The 26,719-nt window shown below is 45.2% G+C and overlaps 1 protein-coding gene across 1 annotated transcript in view; it reads right to left on the bottom strand.

The window, feature by feature from the left end:
• The window catches only part of RYR3 (ryanodine receptor 3), a 1,933,484-nt gene that overhangs the window by 739,778 nt on the left and 1,166,987 nt on the right, over nt 1-26,719 (bottom strand). Inside the window, exon 56 of the mRNA XM_078661960.1 lies at nt 9,180-9,255. Within this exon, the coding sequence (XP_078518086.1) occupies nt 9,180-9,255 (76 nt within the window). The remainder of the gene's footprint in view (nt 1-9,179; nt 9,256-26,719) is intronic.

The raw sequence follows: 26,719 nt of genomic DNA, 5'->3' as shown, positions 1-26,719 counted from the left end.
ACGGTGGAATCTGGATGCGAAGAGTGGTATTTTTTGTTTTTGTCATCTGCAAACAAATCTACTGACGGACGACCCCACTGCTGGAAAATATCTGCCACCACCTCGTCGTGCAGCACCCAGTCTGGCTGATCTTCGAAGTGCAGACTGAGAGCGTCTGCTCTTACGCTCTGCTCTCCCAGAAGGTGCACCGCCACTATGGAGAGGTTCCGAGCCAGAAGCCAGTGCCGGATCGCTTGAGCCTCCAGGGAGAGAGGACGAGAGCGCATTTGTTTAGATAATACATGGTGGTCGTGTTGTCTGTTTAGATCAGGATCGAATTAGACGTGATCGACGGCCAAAAAGCTTTCAGAGCAAGATGGACTGCCCGTAACTCCAACATGTTTATATGGTAGGACTGTTCCTTGGTGGACCATCGGCCCTGCATCTGAAGGCACCCCATGTGTGCCCCCATCCCTGCAGAGATGCATCTGTTATCAAGGACTGCACGGGAACTGGTTGATGGAAAGGGACTCCCACCAAGAGCTTCTTCAGTCGAGTCCACGATAGGATGGACGACTTTGCTGCTTGAAAGAGCACAAATCGGTCCTCCCAGCGACCCGTTGCTAGTTTCCACTTGTCCTCTAGATCTTGTTGCAAAGGTCTCATTCTCAGCCTGGCGTTGGGAATGAGAAATATGCAAGAGGCCATTGATCCCAGCAGAGATGCCACTTGCCGGACTGCTGGGCAATCTGTCTGAAGCAGAGATTTGCATTTCTGCTGCATTGAGGAAAGTCTCTCCTCCGAGGGTAACGCTCTTCCTTTGTTTAAGTCCAGAGTCGATCCAAAATAATGGATTGTTTGGGTAGGCTGTCGGACTGACTTGTCCATGTTCACATGAAGACCCAGTCTGTGGAGCAGATTTAGACAGACTTGGAAATCCTTCCTTACTTTTTGAGGTGATGGCCCTTTGAGGAGCCAATCGTCTAAGTAAGGGGAGACGAACAGACCTTTTCTGTGTAGGGCGGCCGCCACCACTGCCATGCACTTGGTAAAGACTCGTGGGGCAGATTTCAGTCCGAAGGGCAAGACCATGTACTGATAGTGCTTTTCGCTGACCACGAATCGAAGGTATCTGCGATGATGTGGAATGATAGGTATATGGAAGTACGCATCTTGGAGGTCCACCGAACACATCCAATCTCCTGCTTATAGATGTGGACATATTTGATGAAGGGCCAACATGCAAAACTTCTACTTTACAATGACTTTGTTAAGGAAGCGAAGGTCCAGGATAGGTCTGAACTTGTGCACCTGATCTTTTTTGGGCACAAGAAAGTAACTGGAGTAGACTCCCTTTCCTCGCTGCGCGGAAAGAACCTCTTCTGTGGCCTTTTTTCGCAGAAGGGTTATCACTTCCTGCCGAAGCAACTTTAACTGGAGAGGACAAGATCTTTTTGGAGGAATGTCCTTTGGAAGCCCACAAAAACGTAGTGCGAATCCATTGCGCGGTATACTTAGCACCCAATGATCTTTTGTTATGCTGCACCACTCTTCCAGATGATGTGAAGCACTTTCTCCCACTGAAGTGGGCAACGGCGCTATAGGAAGCTCCTGCTCATTGCTTCCCTGCCGACCTGGCCGTGTTAGACGACTGCTGCTTGTGGCCTCCTCTACCTCTGTTGGATTTACGGCCTTGATACTGCAACTTGCCTTGGCCTTTACTCTGGGACCATTGAGGGGTATGAACCCTCTGTTGGTAGCCCTTGCGTTGGTTGGGTCTGTACCGACGCTTAAACTCCTTCTTCTTTTTCAATCCAACGGCTTTGAGAGTATCAAGCTCTACCTTCATCCTACCCATTTCCTCATCTGTATGAGTGCCAAAAAGGGAGGAGCCGGAAAAAGAGAGATTCAGGATCATTTGTTAGACATGTGGTTTGAGAGCTGTCAGTCTCAACCAGGAGGATCTCCTGGCGCAAATCCCATGAGCATATGAGTGTGCCGACAGTGTAGCACCATCCGCTGCCGTGCTAATCACTTGGTTGGCAACAAGTGACCCTTCCGACCTCCTCAAAGTCCTTTTAATCCACTTTTGGCAACTTCTCTTTGAAGCGGTCCAAGGAGTCCCACAAGGCCCTGTCATAGCGACCTAATAAGGCTGCTGCACTGGAGACCTTTAGTGATGATGATGCAGAACCACAAACCTTACGTCCCCAAGAGTCCTCGGACCTACTCTCTTTATCGGGCGGGACCAATGAAGACGCAGCCACAGCATGAGTTTTTCTCGCTGCCGCAATTATAACAGAGTCCGCAGGCGGATCTGTCTTCAAGAACACAGGGTCTGTGGAGGCCGGCTTGTATTTCTTTGGATGGAGATCTCACCCTCTTGGAGCCCTTCTTCACCGGTGACCTGCCCCTGGAAGACTTTTCTGCCAGCCCATAAAGACGGATCCTTTATCTGTCCTTTAAAGTCCTTTTTGGACAGGGTCTGGCAATGAGGGCAAGCCTTAGGGTCATGGTCCTTAAGCAAACAAAGAATACAGACCTCATGAGAGTCTGACCTGGCCTTCTTTTTTCCACAAGAAGGGCAGGGGTCAAAAAGAGATGGCATTTTGAGAGGAAAAAATTTCCCAAACTGTCAAAAAAAGACAGAACCTTACTTCAAAAGATGAAAGGCGTCGAAGTAAGTCAAAAATTTCCAAAAAGGTGAAGATTATTTCTGACTAAAATCAGAAAGATGTGGAGCTGTGTAACCAGGATCCTTCCTGAAGGAGCCGGAAAGAACAAGTGACCTAACTGTCACCCATGAGGCATGATGGGAAGCTGGGGTTCATGACTGCCTTAAAGGCACAGTGCCAGTTTATCTCTATGTTGCTATGAGTTAGCTATTCAGCCTTTTTAGGCTATGTTTCTGCAATGCAGCATGGGAGCTGTATATGCTTTCAGTACTATGTGAGAGTTTGTGCTGACTGCTAAGCATTAAAACAGTTCTAAAACATGTTCTGCTGTTGTTTTTTCCCTGTTTCTAATGTATTCTTTTATGATATAATGGGGAGTCCTTACAGCATTATTCAGCTCTAGTATGTGTAAGGCTGCATTTGCTTTTTTATTTCATATATTTATATATATATATATATATATATATTTTTTTTTTTTCTTCTGCTTATGGGGTAGGGGGTCTGATAATAAATCCATCAAAATACCACCAGTTTGGAGTGCCGTCTGCTTTCTTTCGAAAAAGCGAGCGTGTATCGATATATATATATATATATATATATATATATATATATATATATATATGTATATATGTATATATATATATATGTATATATGTATGTATGTATGTATGTATGTATCATCGCACAAAGTTCCAAAGGAATGATGGCACTCCACTCGGGGAAGTTTTGAAGATTTTATTTCATCAACTGAGATCGCCTACGCGTTTCGAACTTGGCGTTCTTGATCACGGCATATATTTCAGACAGTTAGTCCCTTTTCCCTTTTCACATTAAATACACATGTGACACGCGCTGCATTCTGGAATTAGTAGTCAAATTCAATTCATTTAACTAACTAGCATTGTACTCTGGAGTTACTAGTCAAATTCAGTTCATTCAGCTGTCCATGTTGTTTTAATACACTTTGTATTGACATGTGATATTGCGCTATGTTTCATGCAGCGAGCTTTGTAATCGCATATGTGTGTCAATATTTTTGTAGTTTGTTTTTCGTGTTATTTGGCTGAGTGCCCATTACTTCCATGTAGGTTGTGTCTTTAATATTTATGTGCGTGTTAGTGAGCTATGAGAGCAGCTCCCAGAATCTATGTGGTAATGCGGTGGTAGACGCCTCCAGTGCAGCTATGTTTTAGCCAATTCTATCAATTTGAACTAGTGTTCCGTATTAAGAATAGCGTGTATTGCGCAGTTGCACAGTTGGAAGTGCTAATGGTTCCTGGGCTGAGTGCCCTTGCCACCGCAATCATTTACCACGTGTGGCTGGGAGCGTATATTACTGTAGGTGCTTTAGATGGTGTCACTTTATGCATGTGCAAGCAAAAGATATTACAGTTGTAATTCAAATTTGATTGTCCAAACAATATTGCATGCTCCTATTTTTACAATTACAAATGAACATGTAATTCAGCATCTCCATTCAGTCCTAGGGGCTGCATAGTTTTGAATCTCATAATGAGTTTGGACTCAAGCCGTCTCAATTTCAATTTTCTGTCCCCACCCCGTTCGTGTTGAGGTACCACGGCTAGGCCTGAATACGTCATGTTGAGCCATGTTTTACCAGGATGGGGGGACATGTGTTTAGCCATGGCGTAAGAGAAGTCTTTGTTCTGTATAGCACGGGTATGTTCAAGAATTCGTTTCTTTAGAGGACACGTGGTGCTCCCAATGTATCTTTTTCCACAATTACATTGGAGTAGATATACAACGAAGGGGGTTTCACAAGTTATCGGTTCTTTCACTTCAAAATTCTTTCCTGATGGATCAGGTATGTTCCTTAGATTCTTACCGATTTTACACGCCTTACACACTAGGCATTTCGTGAATCCTCTTTTTTGATTTCAAGCCAAGATGGATTTTTTCTGGTTTCAAAATGGCTATGTACTAGGTGATCTGACAGATTGGGGGCTCTTTTATAGGTGATCGATGGTCGTTCTCCTATATCATTCCCTATGTCGACATCCTTTTTTAGTACATGCCAATATTTTGTCATTATTTTTTGTATTTTGTAACTTTCCTTCGTGTATCTGATTATCATTCTAGGATGTTCCTCTACTGTTGTCTCCTCAGTGATTTCTGAGCTTGAAGTTGTTTGTTCATCCGTGTTTTTTCTCATGCCAAGTGAAGTTCTTTTGTTCTCATTGTTTAATACGAGCATTTCATCTCTGTTCTTTTCTCTGGCTGATCTCTCTCTCCTCTGATAATGTCCGTATGTTTATACCCTCTCTGTTGGAAACGAGTTTTTGTGTCCTCGAATTTTCGTTCCATTTCACTTACTTCAGAACAGTTTCTCTTCATCCGAAGTAGTTCTCCGTAGGGTATGCTTTTTTTAAGGGTCTCAGGATGAAAGCTTTGTCCGTGAAGTATACTATTCGTCGCAGTTTTTTTGCGATGTACAGTTGTCTCTAGTCTATTATTCTTCACGTAAACTTTCGTGTCTAAGAATTCTATTTCTTTGGAACTTAGATTGTAGGTAAATTTTAGTCCTACAGTGTTGTTGTTTAGGACTTCAAAGAATGTATGGAATTCTTGTTCTGTGCCCTTCCAGAGCTAGAACAGGTCATCAATGAAGCGCAGCCACAGTGCCACGTTGGCCGTATGTCGGTCGTTTTCCTCTCCCCAAGCCACGCACCTCTCCCACCACCCCATCATGAGATTAGCGTAGCTTGGGGAGAAGGAAACTCCCATGGCCGTTCCGCAGCACTGTGCATACACCTTTTTGTTAAATAGAAAAACATTGTTATATAGGCACAATGTTATCATTTGTATTAGCATTTTTGAATGCTCATATTGGCTGAAAGGCTGTTGTTGAAGAAAATATTGAATTGCTTTCAGGCCAATTTCATGGTTGATTGAAGTGTATAACGAGATGACATCAATCGTTACAAGTAAGTAGTTTGGTTGCCACTCAGTATTTGATAGAATCCGCAAGAAGTCTCCAGTGTCTTTTATGAAGGATGTCAGCGTTGGAACCATTGGAGCAATGAAGCTGTCAACATAAATTGACACATTTTCATATAAGCTACCGCAACTTGAGATTATTGGTCTCCCCGGTGGTTTGTTTAGCGTCTTATGCACTTTCAGGAGAAAGTATATAGTCGGTGTTATGGGGTTGTCCACCATTAAGAATCTTTTCTCCTGTTCTGTTATCAGGCCTGCTTTTTTCCAAATTTCTAGCTTGTTTCTCAAGTCTAGTGTCAACTCCTTGGTGGGATTTTTTCGAGTACAGTATATTTTGTTGTGTCCCCATGTTGTCTCATCGCCTCATCTATATAGTCTTGTTTTTCTAGGATGACGATGTTGCCCCCCTTGTCAGCAGGCTTGATCTCGATAGTGTTGTTAGACTTGAGTGATTGTATTGCCAATCGTTCTTCTTTGCTTAGATTTTCAGTCCTATTTTGATTGACATTTCTCATTTTGTCTAGTTCTCCCAGTACTAGATCTTGGAAAGTGTCTATTTTGTTTCCTGGATATAAAGTCGGTCAGAATTTGGATTTGGCCTTAATGATATTTTGAGTCGTGTGTTTGTTTCTATATCCATTTTTTGTAAGACTTGTGTGTTGCCGAGTAGTGTGCTTGAGGTTTCATTAGCTAGTTCATACGCAACTCGTAATTGCGGTATTTCTGTCATGTAGAATTGAGCTCTGTCTTCCATTCTGTTTTTCTCTGTCATTGTTCCTTCTGGTTTAGAATATCTCTTGAAATGTTTTTTTAATTTCAATTTTCGTATATATTTATACAAGTCAATCTTAGTGTCTATGATTTCCTGGTGTATTTCTGGACAGAAAGATAGTCCCTTGTTTAGGAGATCATTTTCGCTTTTGTTTAATATGTATCTGGACAAGTTTATCACTAGATCTGGAGGTTTTTTGTTTCTTTTGGAAGATTTTACTTTCTTATTATCGTTCTGTTCCTCAAGTTGTACCCGCCGCTTTGATTTCCTGCTTCTCCTTGTTTTGCGGCTTGACTTTTTGGTTGGAAGAATCCTCTTCCTCTTGCCCGGGTCCGATTGTATCCTACTCTTGAGGGTTATGCTTTTGACGTTTGCTGCTCCTTGTGGAGTAGCTGAAGTTCGTCTAAAAAACTAAACTTTTGGGCTCCTCTTCGTCGTTGTTCTCCTTCACTCCAATCCGATTCTTCCTCGCTGGCTGATTTTTCATTGTCTGCTGAGGTTTGGTTCCATTGTTTTTTGTAGGTGTCATATTTTTTTGCGAATGTTAGGATGGTTCCAAATTGGTAATCATCCTCATCTCTCCTAAACTTTCTCTGTTTTCTATTTTGGACTTCTTCTTCATGTTTATCTAAGTTTTTTTCCATTTCTGCTCTCATTTTTTTCACCACTTCTGCGTCTTCTTTCAAATCTATTATTGATTTTTCAGTATCAGCAATGGCCAGATGTAGTTCGCTCACTTCTATTCGGGCATATTTTATTATTATCAGTAACATGTTTTTGGAGCATGCCATATTATTCTTCCCCCATTCTTCCAACATCTCTGGCTTAGTGTCCGGATGGTTCGGTAGTGTGAAGATTCTCAATCCTGTCGGGACCATTGCACATTCGACGTATTTTTCGAGGGTAATTATTTCCCATGAGCGTGATATTTCCTTACATTGTAGTTTTTCAAGTTTGGTAAATAATTGTTTGATATTTGAAGATGTTGCTTGTGCACTCTTACTTATTTCATCCCCAAGTTTTGTGCCTGGGGGGTTTTTCTAAACATGTTTTCCGCTTTAGAAGCCCGTTTAGCACTTCCATTGTGCTGTTTGCGCAGTCTACTGCTTGCTCCTGCTTGTGATATTACTTTGCACTGTTCCACAGTTTCTCAAACGCTCTTTTTTGTATTTTTCCTTCGGAAAGGGACTGTTTGTCTGGATCAGTGTAAATAATCCTCGTTTTTCGATTTGTTACACCTGGAGTTGTTTCACTCCTAAATCACAGTTGGTTTATATCCCCGAGAAAGGTGGTTGGTATCAGAACGATTCTTCTAATATTAGTTCCGTACGGCTGATTGTAGCCTTAGTATTTATTATCCCACCTCGCATCAACGCCTTTGAAACATTCACCCACCGCCGAACTCTCTTACCTGGGAGACTCCCGGCCGTGTCCGTGTCCTCCGACCCAGCACGTCGGCGCTCAACCAGTCAGGCGGCAGGGTGGTTTGTTTTCTTGTTTTGCTCGCTTTCCTCCGGTTTGTGCGTCTTTTTCCTGGCGGTTCTCAGCAACAGGTTGCACTTTTTCACAGATTCTCTGGGAGTATGGTATATCAGTTTGGTTATAGGATCGCGGATCAGGCGTTGGGCTCTCCCCTGTATTTTCGAAATCACTCGCAACTTGCCTCGACGAGGCAAGTTGCGAGTGATATATATATATATATGTATATTGCAATGACTGCACCAGTGCCAGGATTGGAACGTGACAACACGTGTGAGTTATACTTACTGAAGTGTTAATTCCGCGATGCAGCCGTGACTTTGCGGTGGGGTGAGGGTCCTGGACTGCCGCTTTTAATACTTTAATATTTCTCTACATAACACCGCCGTAAGGGAGAGGAGGAAGCAGTCCCCGCCCACTTGGGGAGTACTGACGAGGATGGACTGCTTCTGTGAAAACCTGGAGTTCCGGGTTTTAGCGACATCTCCCTTGCCTGCCAGAGTGCTCCGACCTATCAGAGTGGGGCAAACTGTTTAAAGATGTGAAGTGATACGAACACTTGTGATCAAAAGGCATTTGAAAAAGTATGCAACGACGAAACGCGTCATGCCTGCTGTGTTCAGAATTAAAGCAATTTGTTCCGGTACCTGCGTGGGCTCGATTCTTTTCTTTTGAAGGGAATTTTGGTAGTGGATATATATATATATATATATATATATATATATATATATATATATATATATATATATAGCGAGAGAGAGAGAGAGAGAGAGAGAGAGAGAGAGAGAGAGATACATATATGTGGGACACATACATGGGCGGGAATATTCTAGTGCTTATGACTATTGATGAGGATCCCATGGAAGAGAACTTGTTCATTTATTTACTATTAAGTAAAGCACTGGACAAATGTGCATCATTGCTTGGCCCTATCCATGATTAATGGGTTCTTCCTGTTACTTCACGTGGTTAGCTGTGGTAAATAATGTGGCTCCAGCACACTTCCAAACTTCATGAAGTTTTTGAAATGATTATCTCCTCTAGAATCCAAGGAAACAAAGAATCGTCCAGTTGATTCTTCCAAGGTGGGTGTTTTGGACACTATACAACGCATTCCACTTGGTAATTGCTATGATGTCCCAGTATGAGAACTTTCCACTTTCCTGCCCACAACACACACTGTAAATAAGTTAAGATATGTACTCATATTAGACAGTTGGCTAGTTTCCTCCTGGTCTTGCGAAGGATTCATAGTCTGAAAAGGAATGAGGCTCTGTATGAGCTCTCTATGATACAAACAGTTTTTTCAGTCTTACCTTTGCTGTCTAGTTCCATTTTCTTCTTTCGAGCCCAAATGTTATGATAGTTTTCTGCCACTACCTCAACCATGCCCTGTAAAAGTAATGGGGTGGTAGAAGTTAAAGCAAAAAAACAGAAGAAACTGGCAGTATGCAATAAATGAATAATTGAATAAGATTTTTTTTCTGATTCTAATTTATGCCTGTGACTCTTCATCTCCACTCGTGATCTTTGGGAGAACACCTCACTTAGCTCTATGCAATCAACCCACCACTAGGGAATTACATGTGGGACCGAATGGAGAGGCAGGTTAAGCGGGTCTTGTAATGCACAGTGGTTTGTTCTTATACCATCTTCACCCTGTATTCCACCTCTTGAAACGACCTGCTGGGCGTGAGCTACCATTTGGGAAATGAAGGATACATTGATGGCCATCATCTGTAAGTTCTAGTTCGTGGTTTTAGTACTTCCTCCTGGGCAGTTATTTATCTGGTGAGACAAACATCTAATTTAATTATATTGCCTGCTTTATTTTAAGTTTTTGTCTTGCATGTTTTTTGTGTTTATACCTAATGTTTGTTCCAAATGTAGGTATTTCAACACTTAGGGGCACATTATGATGGCGGACGGACCTGAGTCCGTCCGCCACCATAGAGTAGGAGGGAACCTCCGCATGGCCTGCGGAGGTCCCTCCAGGGCAATTAGGATGTGACCGCCACCCTGGCGGTCACATCCTCTATTTTTAACATTGCGGCGGGTGCGGCTTCAAGCTGCACCCGCAGCAATGTTAAAAATGCACGCATTGCATTTGTACGTAGAAAGTGGCAGGCACCGCGCGGTGCCTGCCGCTTTCTGCATACAAATGCAGGGGGGTACCATAGGTACCCCCCATGTGCACCCCCCACCCTCCCTTCACCAAGGGGGCCCGCAACGGGCCCCCGCAGTGAAGTTACACATGCTTTTCCACGGCGGAAAAGCCGCCGCGGAAAAGCATGTTTCAGAGCCCATCCTAATCTGGCTGACGGTGTCTGAGAGACACCGTCACCATATTAGTGCTTTTCCGCCGCGGTTGTGAGCCAACCGCGGCGGAAAAGCTGCGGACGGAAACCGGGACCCACCAGTCATTCTAATGTGGCGGTGGGTCTTTGGTGGGTCCGCAGAGGATTTTCCGCATCCTCCGGGCCGGCGGTGGCTTCCGCCGGCCCAGAGGATGCGGAAAATCCTCCATCCTAATGAGGCCCTTAATCTTTGTCAGAGCTGGTCTCCGTATTAATGAGGGGATAATGGGCAGGTTGAGTTATTGAGGATTGGTAAAGAGGGAGCTAATGGAAGGGGATAAGTAGGGTTTAAAATGTTGCTTTGGATGAGTCATAGAAGAAATATCTAGTGATTCTCCCTGTGGGTACATGCTTTCACATGAAGGTAGTCAAGAGTGACGCTAAAGGCATACTTATTTTGTTTAACGCGATTACTAAAGATATTAACCACTATTCTCAATTTGTGTTTCAATGTAGTTAAATAATCCCAAATATGCCAATAACAAATAAGAAATTAGTTACTTACATGTAACTCCAGCTTTTCAACATAATATCTTTTATATATTCACACGCATGAATCCCTGTTCACATGCAGGCAATCCCCGGTACATTAAAATAGCAGTGTACACGGTACAGAATACAGCATACAGTATTCAGTGCAAAAGTGACCATAGGCCAGAAATATAGAACATTTAGTAGCATATGCACCTCATTTGAAAACACCCAAACTTCAGCCAATGAGGTGGAAGCGTAAGCTCTCCTACTCCTCCTAGAAGTTCAAATTTGTTCCAATTTCAAAGCACAAATGTGAGAATAATATTAGATCAGACTCTGACTGGGGAGGACAACAGTTACATGTGAATATATAAAAGATATCAATGTTGGAGAAGAAATGGTTTCTTACCTGTAATCCTAGTTCTTTCTCCAGGAAATTTCCATTGAAACACTGAATAGTTCCACCCATGTAAGGGGATCCCTGAGAAGTTTTTTCAAGGTCACATCTACTTCACCTTACCTCAGAAAGGCCAGGAAACATTTGTGATTGACATGTTACGTTACATTTTTGCAGCCTTAAAAACAGGCTATATTGGCAATGTTTATGGAATTACTTTAAAATTTAGAGGGAAAAGTGTTTGCAGCTTCGAGCCTGGGGAAGATGGCTGCCTGAAGGGGAAGCTCTGGTATGCTGAGGTGAGATCAAAGGCAGTTTCACCCTTACATTTGCTCTTACCCCTCAAAAATGGCAATACAAGTGCCCCGGACATGTACCCAAGTGTTCAGCTGGCCCTGCCACAGGCAGAGGACACACTCTACCCCGACTCTCCAGACCTGAACGAATGGCTATGTGGCATGGAGATGGCAGCTCCACAAGTGCTGACTCAAAACTAGGTGCCATGCTACTAATCATTCAACAAATTTAAGGTTGGTTCTAACGTCATGCAACGATATGCCCCTGTCACCAAGCCCTGCAGCCCTCACCCTTGTCTACTGCCACTCACCTCTCCCTCGCTTCAGTGCACTCCAGAGGTCCGCCATTACGGGCCACTTCACCACCTACTTGAAGCGCACTCACCAAAGCAATGTCGGCGCATTTATTAAGGAACATTTATTAAGGCTCGAACATCCCCTGTGAAGGTACAGCGACATTCAAATCAGTCCAGCGTCCCCAGAAGCCATGCCATGAGCAATATTCGCAGGAGGGCATGGAGAAATGTGAAAGCTGCGACTCACCGACTTCCCAACTCAGCAGCCTGTGGGCTGCCATCCTGACTACCGCGATGCATGCCCTTTTCACCTACAGACCAGCAGGGCTCTTTGTCCTCTAATGCTTGGTATAAACACTACATTGTCACTTCCTCCAAGCAAGTGAGTTGAGGCCTGCAACTGCACATGTTGTGCGTCTTAATATGCACACCGGATGCCCGCCATTACGAATCGCGCCGTATCACTCCTTCTTCAACATCTAATTGAAGCGGATCGTCTGCACATCCACCAGCAATGTCAGCACTTTGGTTAGGAATTTTATTAAGGCGCTTTGATTAAGGCTTGATTGACGGTTCCCAGGAATCGTGAAGTGAGAGATAACTGCTGCAGGGAAATCCTGATTGCCGCAATGCAGGCCCTTTTCAGCTACAAGCCATTGGGGCTCTTCGGCACCTAATGCCCTGAATGAATGCTTTAAATGCTTGATAAATGTTCACTTCCCCCAAGCGAGTGAGTGGAGACCTGCAACTGAACACGTTGGGCATGTTATTCAGCTTTTAACAAATGCTGCATGCTATTACATGCTATTCTGAACCATTCATCAGGAAATGCCAACCAATAAAAGGATCAGCAAGACATTTTTGTACTATCTAAAGTAGAAGTCTACGTGATACTTCAAGGTGTTAGTTCACAACCTGAATACATCCCAATGTAGACACAAGTAGACCCGAGCAGATCGAGGAGGCAGGCTAAACGCCCTTCTAAGGCCTCATAGCCTGAAATAATTCAATGTCTGAGAGCCCAAAAACAAGTAGAGACTATAACAACTATGAAACCATCTTCCCACTACCTTTCACCACCACACAGCCCTCCACACAGTCAGATATTACTTTGTTTTTCTTCGTGTCCTGATAGCCTACTCAGGTCTAGATACACCTTCCTCGCACTGTGGCTTTGGACCAAACTCTTCCGAACTCTAAACTGATATATGGTGTATGAGGAAGGATACAGTAAAGAAGATGGTCTAGGAGGAAGGATACAGTGTAAGCAGATATACATCAGTAGATCACACTTCTTCCAACCCTTAACCTCCAACGCTCAACTCCGTCAGCACCAATACCCATCAGTAACTTACACGCCATCCAAACCTTAACGATTACATCACAAAGAAAGTTTGCATTCAAATTGTTATTTGCTCTGTGCGTGTTTCCGTACAGGCTCCATAACCTACAGTTTACTGGCTTAATGTTCAAACGTATGGTGCGGTCTTGTAAAATATGGTCAGGAGCTTTAGTCTACAGAATTTCTGGATACAAAGCTAATTTTGTAAACCAGCTAGTTGAATTTATTGCGCCCTATGTCGTGGGTGCCGATAATTTCATCCTTATCGGTGTTTTCATTTACCATGCTGATTTATCATGGGACCCCGACACTGACCAACTGATTACATCTCTGCAGACACTGGGGCTGGAGCAATTGGTAGTCGGGCCTACACATCAGGCTGGCCACACTCTCGACCTCTTGTTTACTAACTCTACTAGGATTGTCGTTGGTCAACCTGTACAGCTTCTTTGGACGGATCATTACCTAATACATTTTAGTCTTCCTGCAAATGATCCGATAATCAGACGGAATAAAGAATGCATCGTTATTACACCTTGGCGCAAAGTTACATCTGCTTTTTTCTCTAATAATTTCAGCATCCAAGTTGAACTGAACACTAACAACATCGAGGAAGCGATTATCGACTTCGAACAGCCTATTACAGCGACCCTGAACACAACAGCACCTTTTTCTAGAGTCAAGGTCAAGCATAAACCTTCTCCCTGGTTAACTACAGAACTTAAAATTGAGAAATTATCCAACAGGGTGGTTGAGCGTCTCTGGAGAAAAACTAAAACAGCCAGTGACCAAGCTAATTATAGAGAAAGTCATAGCTCATATTTAAATAACATCAAAAAGGCAAAAAGCTGTATTTAGCAGGGAGGATTGAGAATGCAGCCAACTCGAGTAAAGAGTTATATAAAATCTTGAAAGAGTTCACCACCCCTGAAGCTATTCAATCCTCCGTTGCCACCTCTCAAGATTGGGTTGACAAATTATCCTTTTTCTTCGATGAGAAAATAAAGGCTATCTAGAGATCCTTCCCGCAAGATAACGGGACTGATATGCAGGTAACTAGGAGCAGCCACCTATCGATACCTCCGTCGACTAAATTTCAATCAGTAACCAGTGATCAGGTATCAGAGGTTATTGTCAACATTAAATCCGGCTCTCCCACAGATCTCCTTCCCCCCCGGATTTTTAGGAAATTGCCACCCTTTCTGATACCAAGGCTAACAGAGAGTTTCAACCTCTATCTGGATCAAGCTGTTATTCCTGGTAGCTGGAAGAAAGCACAAATTAGGCCCATTTTAAAGAAACCTACATTAGATGCCAGTGAATCAGCCAATTACCGTCCCATCTCGCTGCTGCCTTTTTTCGGGAAAGCCCTCGAAGCCCTGGTAAATAAACAACTGACTAGCCATCTAGAAAGGCATAGACTTCTTGACCCTTCTCAATCGGGGGTTTCGTGCGGCGCATAGTACCGAAACTGCGGTAGTAGAAATGGTAGACAATATCAGGCTTGCCTTAGATAATAAGGAATCGGCTATTCCGGTTCTGTTGGACCTGTCGGCCGCTTTTGACACCATCTCCCATGACATTATGTTACAACGGCTTAGGGAGTTGGGGGTCCAAGGGAAGGCCCTGGACTGGTTCAACAATTATCTAAAAGATCGTTCTACTACTGTGCATCTAGGTTTGATGGCTGTCTGTAGTAGGTCAGTATGTATTTGAGTACCGCAGGGGTCTATCTTGAGCCCTATGCTCTTTAATCTTTATGTTACTCCCCTGGCTAAGATAATTAGATCCTACAGCTTTGAAACCGTATCATATGCCGATGATACCCAGTTTTGGTCACCTTCGGCCCTGACCCTGCGGATACTATCATCTGGTTCAAGAACTGCATGACCCACATCGACAACTAGATGGGTCAAAATAAACTGCAGTTGAATAACAGCAAAACCGAGATCATTCTGTTCGGCAGGGAGGTAGATCATTGATCTAGTGACTGGTGGCCCCAGGCTCTGGGCCCCTGTCCTTCTCCTAAACTAACTATCTGCAACTTGGGGATCACCATCGACAACAAGCTTTCAATAAAGCACATGTTAACCGTGTACTGGGAACCTGTTATGGCATTCCACGGAAATTACAGAAGATCTTCAAATGGTTACCAATTGAAACCCGTAAGCCACTCGTACAGGGCCTAATCATTAGTCGAATAGACTAAGGCAATGCCTTACTGGCCTCCATCAATAATGACCTCTACTCCAAATTACAGACCCTTCAGAACACTGCGGCCAGACTAATTCTGGAACAACCCTCAAGATCATCGTCATGTTCCAACCTAAAAGCCCTCCACTGGCTGCCAATTAGGTTGAGAGGTCAATATAAAATTCTCTGCCTTTCTCACACAGGCCTAGGGTATCTAGGAAAAAAATTGCGAAAATATCAGCCAGCCAGAACTCTGAGATCAAGTTCTAAACTTCTTTTAACTCCTTTACGGATGCGCACTGTGCGAAACGGTTACCGATCCTTTTCCTATCTTGCCCCCCATTTCTGGAATAAGCTTCCATCATACATTTCATCCATTCCAGACAACCTGTGCTTCCGCAGAGAATTAAAAACTTGGCTGTTCCCCAATTGATGTGATATAAGAATCTAGGTGTGTCGATCTGTCTGCAAGCGCCTTGAGACCTAACGGTGATATGTTGCGCTATACAAGACTTTTTTGACTTTGACTTTAATGTACATGTTTTCATGATTACTTTAATTTTCAGCACTGCGTTATCCAATAATTTGAAATCTATGTCTTCCTTAACATGGTATCAGTTTGCTCGTTTAATTACCTAATCCATTCCATACAGTTACCTTCCCATCATGATTTGTGGCCTAACGAACAAGTTACTTACCTTCGGTAAAGATATATCTGTAAGAAACATAGGTTAGTTATAGATTCCTTTTCCTTACCTTAGAATTACCCTCAGGCGTTAGACTGGATCCAGAAAGTTTTTCGTCAGCAATACCCCTGCGTGTCGGAAGGTGGCGTCAGTCAACTTCGTGTCCGTCGTTGGCGCTGTGGTTGCAGGGATGACGTTGTGGTAGCTACATAGATGCGGCCCTAGTGCGCTGATGTCAGTTCTGTACACGACTTTCCACGCCAGAAGTGCAGAGCCATGCAAGACACTGACCACTGGTGCACAAAAGTAGGGCCCTGAAAGGAAGTCCTTAACCCTAGAAGTCGGTTCGTAGAACGGGGAGGATGGGTTGGGTGGTAAAGAATCTATAACTAACTTATGTTTCTTACAGATATATCATTACAGAAGGTAAGTAACTTGTTCATCTGAAAGAAGCAGTTAGTTATAGATTCCTTACCTTAGAATAGATACCCCAGCAATACCAACCCCAGAGGAGGGTCTGCAAACTAAGTTCACACCTGGAAGTCCTGGAGAACAGAATGGCCAAAGAAGCCGTCTTTCCGGACTTGGCTGTCCAGGCAGTAGTGTCTATTGAACGTGTGCAGCGATGCCCACGTAGCTGCCTGACAGATGTCATTAAGGGGGACTCCACGTCTTTAAGCAGTGGTAGCTGCCGTCGTCCATGTAGAATGAGCGCTCAACCCCACTAGAGGCTCCTTCTTTGCCAAGGAATAACATGCTTTAATGCACAAAACGACCCACCTAGACATAGTCTGTTTGTGCACGGCCCGACCTTTTGGCGCCCAAGTAGCCAACAAAGAGCTGGTCATCCACCCAGAATTGTTTTGAGTGATCTAAGTAAAAGGAAAGTGTACACTTTGGAGCCAAACGGTGGAGCCTCTCTTTTCCTTTGGAAGGATGCGGAGGTGGAACGAAGGTAGGCAAAGTGATGGCCTGTTCAATATGGAAAGGAGTAACAACTTTGGGAAGGAAGGAAGGACGAGTTTGAAGGACAACCTTGTCCAAATGAACAGTCAGAAAAGGAGGCTTAGAAGAAAGTGCTTTGAGATCACTCACCCGCTCACTCACCCTGCGCGCAGAGGTGATGGCCACCAGAAAGGCTGTTTTTAAGTTTAGAAGCCTGAGAGGGCAGTAATGTAGTGGCTCAAAGGGAGCGCACATAAGATATGTAAGAACCAAGTTCAAGCCCCACTGGGGCATTAGAAGGGAACAGGAGAAAAAAGAAGCTGAGTAATGCATTTAAGAATGCGATTTACAACAGGGGCTTGAAAAGAGAAGGCTGATCAGGAAGCCTAAGAAAGGCTGAAATGGCCGAGAGGTAGCCCTTTAGAGTGCCCAGAGCAGACCCCTGCTGGGCCAAAGAAAAGGAGGAACAAGAGAACCTCAGAAAGAGATGCGTAAAGGGGATCCACAGCCTTTGCTGTGCACCATGCCACAAATATGTTTCATGGGCAGGCGTATACCGTCTTAGTGGAGGGGCGCCTGGCAACCAAGATAACATCACAGACTTCAGGAGGCAGGTCAAACAACGTCAACTGCCGCCGCTCAGTCTCCACGCAAGGAGGTGGAGGCTGGACAGGTTCGCGTGGAGGACCATCCCCTGCTGCTGCGAGCGAAGATCCTCCCGAAGAGGCAGTCGGATCAGTGGATCGATGGCCATGTGTAGCTGCTTGGGATAACAGACACTTTGTGCCCAATCCGGAGCCACAAAAATGACTTGGGCCCGGTCGCGCTTCATCTTCTTCAGCACTCTGGGCAGAAGTGGTATAGGCAGAAAGGCGTATAGAAGACCTAAACTCCACTCGCGACGAAAAGCGTCGCCTGACGAGTGCCGCCTTGGAAATTCCAATGCGCAGTCGAGGTAGGGGAAGACTGAAACCCCTAACCTGCGCAGATGAGCTGCGCCCACCGCCATCACTTTCGTGAACAACCATGGGGCGCTAGTAAGGCCGAAGGGGAGCACGGTAAACTGAAAGAGCTTGTGGCCTACCGTGAACCACAGGTAACTCCGGTGGGCCGGCAGGATGGGGATGTGGAAATAAGCATCCTGCAAGTCCAATGCTACCATCCAGTCTTTAGGGTCAAGGGCAGACAGGACCTGAGCTAGCGTCAACATTTTGAACTTCTCCTTCCGGAGGAAGCCATTGACGTTCCGCAGGTCCAAGATAGGGCGTAGGCCCCCTTTGCCCGTCTTGGGAACCAGAAAGTAGTGGGAGTAACAACCACACCCTACTTCTGACCCAGGAACGCGCTCGATGGCCCCCTTGGCCAAGAGGGACGTAACTTCCTCTTGCAGAAGATTCAAGTGACCCGCCGACACGCGGTGGTACTGCGGTGGCATGGCTGGAGGGGTCGCCTCAAAGGGGAGGGAGTAGCCCCTTCGGATGATTTGCAGCACCCACCTGTTCGATGTGATGTCGCGCCAGTGGAGGAGGTGATGGCGAACCCTGCCCCCTCCTGGAGTCCTTAAAGCGCTCAAACACACTGCCTGCCTTGTCGCCAAAGAGGCGACGGCCATCAAACGGCATGTCCATAAGGGTGTTTTGGACATCAGCCGAAAAGTTGGCAGTCCTCAGCCAGGCGTGGCGACGAATCGCCACCGTCGTTGCCATCGCTCTACCCAGCGAGTCCGTGGTATCCAGTCCACATCTGATGGAGTACCGGGCCGCATCTTGACCCTCCACAGGGCTTGGGTGAGTTTAGTCCGGGCCTACTCCAGACATTGTGGCAGCACGTCCGCGATCGTGTCCCATAAAGAGTGGGTATAACGGCCCAAGAGGCACACGGTGTTAACTGACCGCAACCCCAAACTCAGTGAGGAGAACATCTTTTTGCCATACTGTTCATACCTCTTGGATTCCCGATCGGGGGGAGCCGTCGGGAATGCGGTCTGGGAGTTAGAGGCCTATATGACCAGGCTCTCGGGAGTGGGGTGGGTGGACAGGAAGCAAGGGTGGCGTCTGGCCACGTTCCTATCTACAGGGGGACATGTAGCAGGCCTGGACCAGGTGCCCAGAAGAACGTCAGACAAGGCCTCATTAAACGGCAACAGAGGCTCTGAAGAGCTTGCTCGCGGTTTAAGGACATCAGTGAGGAGGTTAGTCCTCACGGCCGCGACGGGGAGTTCAAGGGATAAGGCCTTAGCCACCCGCGTCAACACCGCACTATAGGCTGCCCCCTGCTCCGTAGCCACGGTAGGAGGGGAGACAAAACCAGTGTCTGGCGAAGTGTCCAGACCACTGGTGTCCCCTAGCTCACCTGCCCAGTCCTGATAAGGCTGGCACTCACGTGCCATAGGGTCCTCAGACCCCTCCCAATCCGCCTCGCTACCCATCTCCTGGTACTCAGGGTCAAATGATGGGGCCGGATCATAGAAGAAAAAATCTCCCATTGGCGTCGAATGCGGCGTCGAGTGCGGCAACGGAACCGGACCGAGGGGGGACTGGGGACGGTGTCGGCCGTGGTCGGCGCCGGGTGCGACACCCTAGGAGCCAGCGAGGTCGCAAGGTCGACCGGCGATGACCCGGATCCGGGCCCGGATCCGGCGGAGCCCTGCGGCGTCGGGACCGAAGTCAACGAAGAACCCGGCCCGCTTGGGCTCCCAGTCGGGGGCCGCTGGACCCGAAGGCGCCGCGGAACCCGACGGAGGAATGAGCGACCTCATAGCCATGAGGAAGGCGTCAATCTCCTCCGGTGTCGCGTTCTGCCCAGGGACCGGCGGGTATGGAGCGGGCCGCGTAGCCTGCGGCTCCGACGGAGTCGCATGGGCGGTGTCACCCTAACCCCCGGCCGCGTCGCGCGAGCGTCAGGGGGAGTCGGAAGAGCGATGTCGCCTCTTCGACTTCTTGTGCCTCTTACCTGAGGACTTGGAGCTCGAGGAGTGGTGTCGATCCTCCGAGGCGTGATGACTCCGGCCCGCGACCGGTCCCTCGACCTCCTTCCGGACCGGGACCTCCAACGGCGCGGGGCCGACTCCCGTAGCTCGAGGCGCTTGCGGGACCGCTCCCGCCTAGCCTTCGACGTCAAGGCCTGGCAGTCGGGGCACGACTTGTCATCGTGGTCGGGCCCCAGGCAATGAAGACACCGGCGATGGGGGTCGGTAACCGACATCAGTCGGTTGCAGTCGACGCAGGGCTTAAACCCGGACATCCCTACTGGCACAATCGGAGTCGTTCAACTTCGAAAAATGATCAAAAAGATCAAAAATCTTAGTCAAAAAATTACTAAGGGTACCACTGTTCCCGTATCGGCGCTTGCTGGCGCAGAAAAAATAGGAACTGACGTCAGCGCGCGAGGGCGGCATCTAGGTACTCCGGCGACATCATTCCGGCGCCAACGACGCCGACGACGGACGCGGAGTCGCAGACGACGCCTACCGACGCGCAAGGGTACTGCTACGCAAAAGTTTCGGGATCCAGTCTGACGCCTGGGGATATTCTAAGGTAAGGAATCTAATACTAACCTGTTTCTTTCAGATTATAACCATGCAAACACAGGCCTGGGAAATCCCATACACAAATGAAAACACTTACTGCCACATATAATCTTAGTGATATCTGGAGACCTTTTAACCCAACAGGTAGCGCACTCAATTTCTACTGAAACCCACATAATTCTCACTTGAGGATAGACTACATTCTTTCCAATTAGAATCTGACTCCATCCTGTTTGAACCCCAAGATTGAACCTATTATTATATCTGACCATGCTTGTATCTCAATAGACATTACATTATCTAACGTCCAAAATCCTGACAAACTTTGGCACCTCAATTAAGCACTTCTAAATGATATCACTAGTAGAGAAGAAATAAGATCCTCCATTGTTAACTTTTTCCATGAGAACACCTCTACAGACATATCTCCTGAAACACTCTGGGAGCAATGAAAGTCACTTTTAGGGAAAAATAATGACCAACATACATAAAACAAGTCCCTGGAGGAACTCGAATTTAAAGCCAAACAGCTAGAGTGCCTCTTCTCAAAACACAACAAGTATACACTCAATAAACTCAAGTCTTTAAAATATCAATATAATAAACTAATAAGCGAGAGAATTCATTTCTTGCTAAATACCTACAAAGCAGAGAAGCTATAGGAATTCAGCAAAGGCGGGAAATTCTTTGGCAATTATCTAAAAGTGAAAAGCCAAAGCTTCTCAATCACTGCACTCAAAAGCAAATCAGGTAAATCTGGACCTGAACTCAAAAAGATAGCAAGCTGTTTTGCTCAATATTATAAAGAACTTTACAACCCGGATCGCAGGTCTAACCTCACAGATGGTGAAAATAACCTTGAAACATAAACCTCCCCTCTCTAAAAGAATAAGACCAAATCTACCTTAACAAGCTGATCGAAACAGAAGAAATAGTTGAAGTGATCAAACGCTTAAAATAAAAAAGGTAGCGGCCTGTGCAGACAACGTCGTCATGTTTTCCGGGGATGCAGACTCAACCATTCCAGAAATCCTCAACCTAATCAATGCCTACTCCAATGTCTTTGGCTACATGATAAGCAAAGACAAAACTAAGGTCTTCCCTCTCAACCCTATTTGCACCTCCTAGATCATCGGAAACACCTACCTAAAATGGCAAAACCACTACTTGAAATACCTGGGCTTCCATCTAGGCAATTCATTATCCAATTCTCGTACTTGCATTGAAAACACATTGCTGAAAAAAATCCAGGACCTCATCAAAACATGGTTGCCCAAGCACAGAACGTTGTGGGGCAGACTAGAATGCACCAAAATGTTAATGGCTCCACAAGTTAACTTTATAATCAGTATGTTCCCCCTTCTACTTAGCAAAGACAATGATGGAGTGGGCCTTCTCAACTTCAGTAAACTACAAATGGTTTTTCAGATTAAACAATCTATACACTAATTTATCTCAAAACCTCTGTTTCCTCCCCCTGCTGGACCAACAAGGGGAAAGACCTCTTCGTGGGCATACTCTCTAACCGACCTGCCAAGCCACCAAAATCCTGTTCATAAAAGAAACATTCCAATGAACAATATATTCCCCTGGGAAACAAGAAAAAACTTCTGACTCTCCGGTCAGATCTGGTTTAATTACTGGTGGGTGGCACTGACCACTCTGGAGTGGGGCTGTGTTGCTTGTTTCCTCAGATCCTGAACCTGCCAAAAGCCTGAGACACAGCTTCTGCCATGGAGGCGCCTTTTCCTTTCTGGCTACTAAATGAGAGGGATGAATGCCAGAAGGTGGCAAAGATACTGAGTTCTCTGGAACCAGTTGTTATATGCCAACAGGAAACGCATATTTCATGGCGCAGAAGAGACATGTTGACAAACAGGGGGTATTCCCTGGTAGCATGCACAACCCAAACCTCTATGATGAGGGGCATCGCTATTTTGGTTAAGAATAGCTCAAGCCTGTCAAACAGAAGTTGGCGGATAAGTGGGGTTGGTGGGCAATTGTGGAACTGCCGGTGAGGGTGATGGTTTGCTCTATTTACGGCTCTAATCAGGATGACACTAAGGTATTAGAAGATCTGGAGGTGGAGTTAGCATCCTGGCCATCCCCGTTAATATTTTCTGGAGATTTAAATATACATTACGAGGTGGGGAAAAATAAGTACACATTACACAGGAGAAAGCCTCAAGTTCACAAGGCTACAGCATGACTAATGAACAACTATGGGCTTGTCGGCATCTGGGATGTTAAGAAAGCCCCTGATCCTGGATTCACATATTTTATTGCCCCACACAGGAAGCATGTATGATAAGATTATGTTCTACCCTCTTCCAGATTAGTGGGCAAGGTGGAAATCAAGAAATTGCCCAGGAGTGTCTCAGATCATAGTTCTTTAGTACTGGAAATTGCATGGCAGAGTAGTTTTAAGCCCCAGACAAAATGGGACTTCAATAGGAAATTTGCTCTTAAATAGCCTGTTCATTGAGCATATGAGGAAATGGGTGAGTGACTTTTCAACATAAATGATTCAGTGCTTCGCAGGGGATGGTCGGGGATTCTTTCAAATCTGAACTGAGAGGGGAGGTTATTAGTTTTGTTGCTTACAGAAGGAAGAAGCAAAAAGGGGAGGTTGGAAGGCTGTGTAAAAAGTTTGCTACACTGGAAACAACTCATTTGGAGAGGATATCTTAGGGACAGGAGGAGGGGCATATACAATTTGAAATCAAGACATTAAAAGCCAAGAGCATCAACAGTATCGAATGGCCCTACCTGAACACTGTATTGCTCAAACTGGGGCCCGGACCACATTTCCGTGCCTGGGTCCGACTTCTGCATAAGTGTCCGAAAGCCCAGGTGTGCGTCAACGGGTGGTATTGAGAATGGTCACACTCCATCGGGGCACGCGGCAAGGATGCCCACTATTCCCTATACTTTTCACCCTGGCGCTGGAACTATTGGCAGCATGGATCCGACGGGACCCACTCATATGGGGCATAGAAATCGGCGGGGGATTGGAAGAGCGTATATATTGCTGTATGCAGATGAGGTGCTACTGTATGTGGACAAACCCAAAGAAACGTTTCATAGATTAATAAACATACTCCGGACCTTTGGCACCTACTCTGGATATCAGATAAAATGGGATAAATCCCTTATCTCACTCTTGTGGGCACACTCCCACCACTTACGATTGACTGTGCAGCCCTAGCGCACCAAGATAGATTCAAATACCTAGGCATTTGGGTCACGAAAACAACTGAGGAATTCTTAAGCCGTAATATAAACCCACAATTGATGAGGCTACGGGAAGATACAAAACACCGGCGGTACTTACCAATCTCTCTAATGGGAAGAGCAACATTATACAAGATGATGGCTCTGCCATGCTTGCTCTATGTCCTTCAAAATACCCCATACAGAATCCCAGATTTCAACTTTAGAACTATAGCAAGGGAACAACGCAATCTCCTATGGGAAGGAGGAAGACCTCGAATAGCTCTGCGCAAGCTACAGTGGAGAGTTTACGAGGGCGGGCTGACGGTCCCGGACATTGGGAGCTATTACCTAGCATTTCAACTGACTAATATTAAAGGATAGGTCTTCGAGCCACAAACAGAACCGGCATAAAGGGTCGACAGACACGTGATGGATAGTGGAGGACACTTAGCAGCACTCTACCGGAAACCACAGGGGAATTCATTACCACCACACACACATGAGGTCATAAGAGCGTTGCGAACCACCATTAGGCTACTGGGATGGGACTCGAGGAATATGGCGAGTCGGATGGGAGAATTCTAGCACTACGTACTAGACAAAAATAAGTTGGGAAAAGTATTGAGAAAATTAGGAGCAATGATGGGTCATTTGCCACTGATCCCACTGACATTCTTAATATCTTTGAGGGTTTTTAAAAAACGCTTTATGCCAAAGATGTCCATCACAGCAGCTTGGGGGGGCGGGGAGGGGGAAAGCAGGGATAGAGGAAGATGGGTGATTGGATGAATCAGAGTTAAAGGGAGATCTGAAGGCAGATATCACCCTAGAGGAAGCCAGGAATGTTTGAAAATCCCTGGCTACAAGGAAGGCAGCTGGTACTGACAGAATCCCTCTGAAATTTTATAAGGTTTTCCATTGAATGAGATATCTCCTCCATCCTCGCAGGGTACAGATATTGTTATTTTTCCGAAAAAAGACAAGCTCCTGGCAACCCAGCCTTGTTTCGACCCATCTCTTTGATAAGCCCTGTCACCAAGGTCCGTTAAGGGAGGATCATAGCCCATCTGGTCTCACCATGGCAGGGGAACAACGGACCATGTTCAGTGAGCGATAGCCCTCTTCGATGTCATAGAAACAACAGGGGATCACATGGCTATGATCCTCCTCAGCGGAGGGAAAGAATTCAACAGGGTATCATGGTGTTATCTATGACAAATTCTGGAACAAAATGTTGCTGAGCGCTGCGGAGAATCCGTAAATCCCAGCACGAAGAAAAAAACTGTTTTAAGGCCATTTCTTGACCTTTATGGGTCCCTCTGCTATCCCTCTAACACAGCCATGGGGTCAGGGTACCTCTACCCTGACCCCTTCAATCACAATGCACTTACATTTTGAGGCCCTGGGACTGTGGCCCAATACATAAAATGGCGGCCGCCAGTAGCATGCACACACATCACCTTATATGATGTAAAATGTGCCTTCTGGAACAAGCCAATAAAAGCAGATTAATAAGATGAGAGGTGCTCAATACTGTACTGTACAATCAGGTTACCTAAATAGTTGTGCTTGTTTTCCTTTACCCTGGGTAAAAATCCAGGTATTTGAAACCCAAGGTCAATCTGAATTTTCATCCACAAAAAATTCATTTAGAAGAGGAGTTGTTAGGTATTTTCTGAAGATAGTTATAAAATAGATCTTCACCTAGATACTCAATTGCCATTAACAAAGATTTGTAACTTACTATCAGGCCTCTTTTATTAATGTAAGACTTTAAATATTGTTAATCCTTGGTTCACAATTCCCTGAATTCCACATTTGTCACAAAGGGTAATTCTTAGCTGTCATTGAGACCTTTATTCCAGTCTACCATACTCACTTTACATTTTTTCCAAATCTCACAAGAAATTGTTACTTAACTTGGGCTGTAAAACCTCAAGAAATTAAGAAGTTTAATTTTAAACTGAACCCATCTTGAACTAGATTCTGAGTTTTAAAGACTGTAATCACTGGTTTCTGTTGGAATGATAGGCCGTCTTAGGCACTACCCCTAAAATAGATAAAGGAAATTCAGTTTACTTTCCCACCACAAAATGTATCTGCTATAAATTGTAATAGAATGACTTTTCACTTATATACCTACAAGAGAAGGCCAAGTAGAAAGCCCTATTAAACATTGGCAGGACAGTTATTTCTCAGTTTACGCAAGAGTCATATGATATCACTGATCCTTCCAAGATGGTGAATGAGTGACATTCATCCCTTCATATATAACCACTATTGCAAGGTTTGAGCATGCCAATGATCATGTTAATTTTACTATTATTCTGCCAAAACAAACTTCTGGTATTTTAAACATTATTCCATGTATAGCTGGTATTATGATATGATCTCAAGGCATTTAACTTGCAGTGTCATCCTACAGGAATAAATGCTCATACATTAATGTTTCCTTGTGTACAAAGCCAACTGCTGGGGGAAAGTCACTTACTAAAAACTGGGTAACACAGATGGTACACTAGAAAGATACTAAAATGGACTAGAGCCAGTACACACTCATCTTTGGAGATATTCCATTTTGGTATCCTCTGAGTGCACCTACAATCGGTTTCTATTTCCACTCATACCCAATTAATGCTGTGGCTTTCCAAGGACCTCAAAGGTCTGTATTTTTTACACAAAGTAAACCAAACCACATTTTCAAAAGCTGCACAGGTGGTCATGGGATAACTACATAGTTGTCCAATTGTGCTCATGGACATTCATGCTAAACATCATAATTACAACCAATAGTCAGATATACTATTTCATGCTAGAAAACTCACTTGTTCTTTGCTATTATACATTCTTTAACTAACCAGTTGTCTAACGTGCATAAGATTGATTTGAAAAAACATTGGCAAAACTATTCTGCGGGACATTATCAACACCTCCTTCGACACCGCCACCTTCCCTGAGAGCTGGAAGCACGCCGAACTCAGCGCTCTACTCAAGAAACCTACAGCGGACCCCACCGAACTCAAGAATTACCGTCCCATCTCACTCCTCCCGTTCCCGGCCAAAGTCATCGAAAAGACCGTCAACAAACAGCTGGCCGCCTTCCTCGAGACGAATGGATCCCTCGA

Source organism: Lissotriton helveticus, chromosome 9 (assembly GCF_964261635.1).
Source record: "Lissotriton helveticus chromosome 9, aLisHel1.1, whole genome shotgun sequence".
Classification (NCBI taxonomy): domain Eukaryota; kingdom Metazoa; phylum Chordata; class Amphibia; order Caudata; family Salamandridae; genus Lissotriton; species Lissotriton helveticus.
The sequence above is the reverse complement of the archived record's forward strand: the minus strand, read 5'-3'. Positions and strand labels throughout refer to the sequence as shown.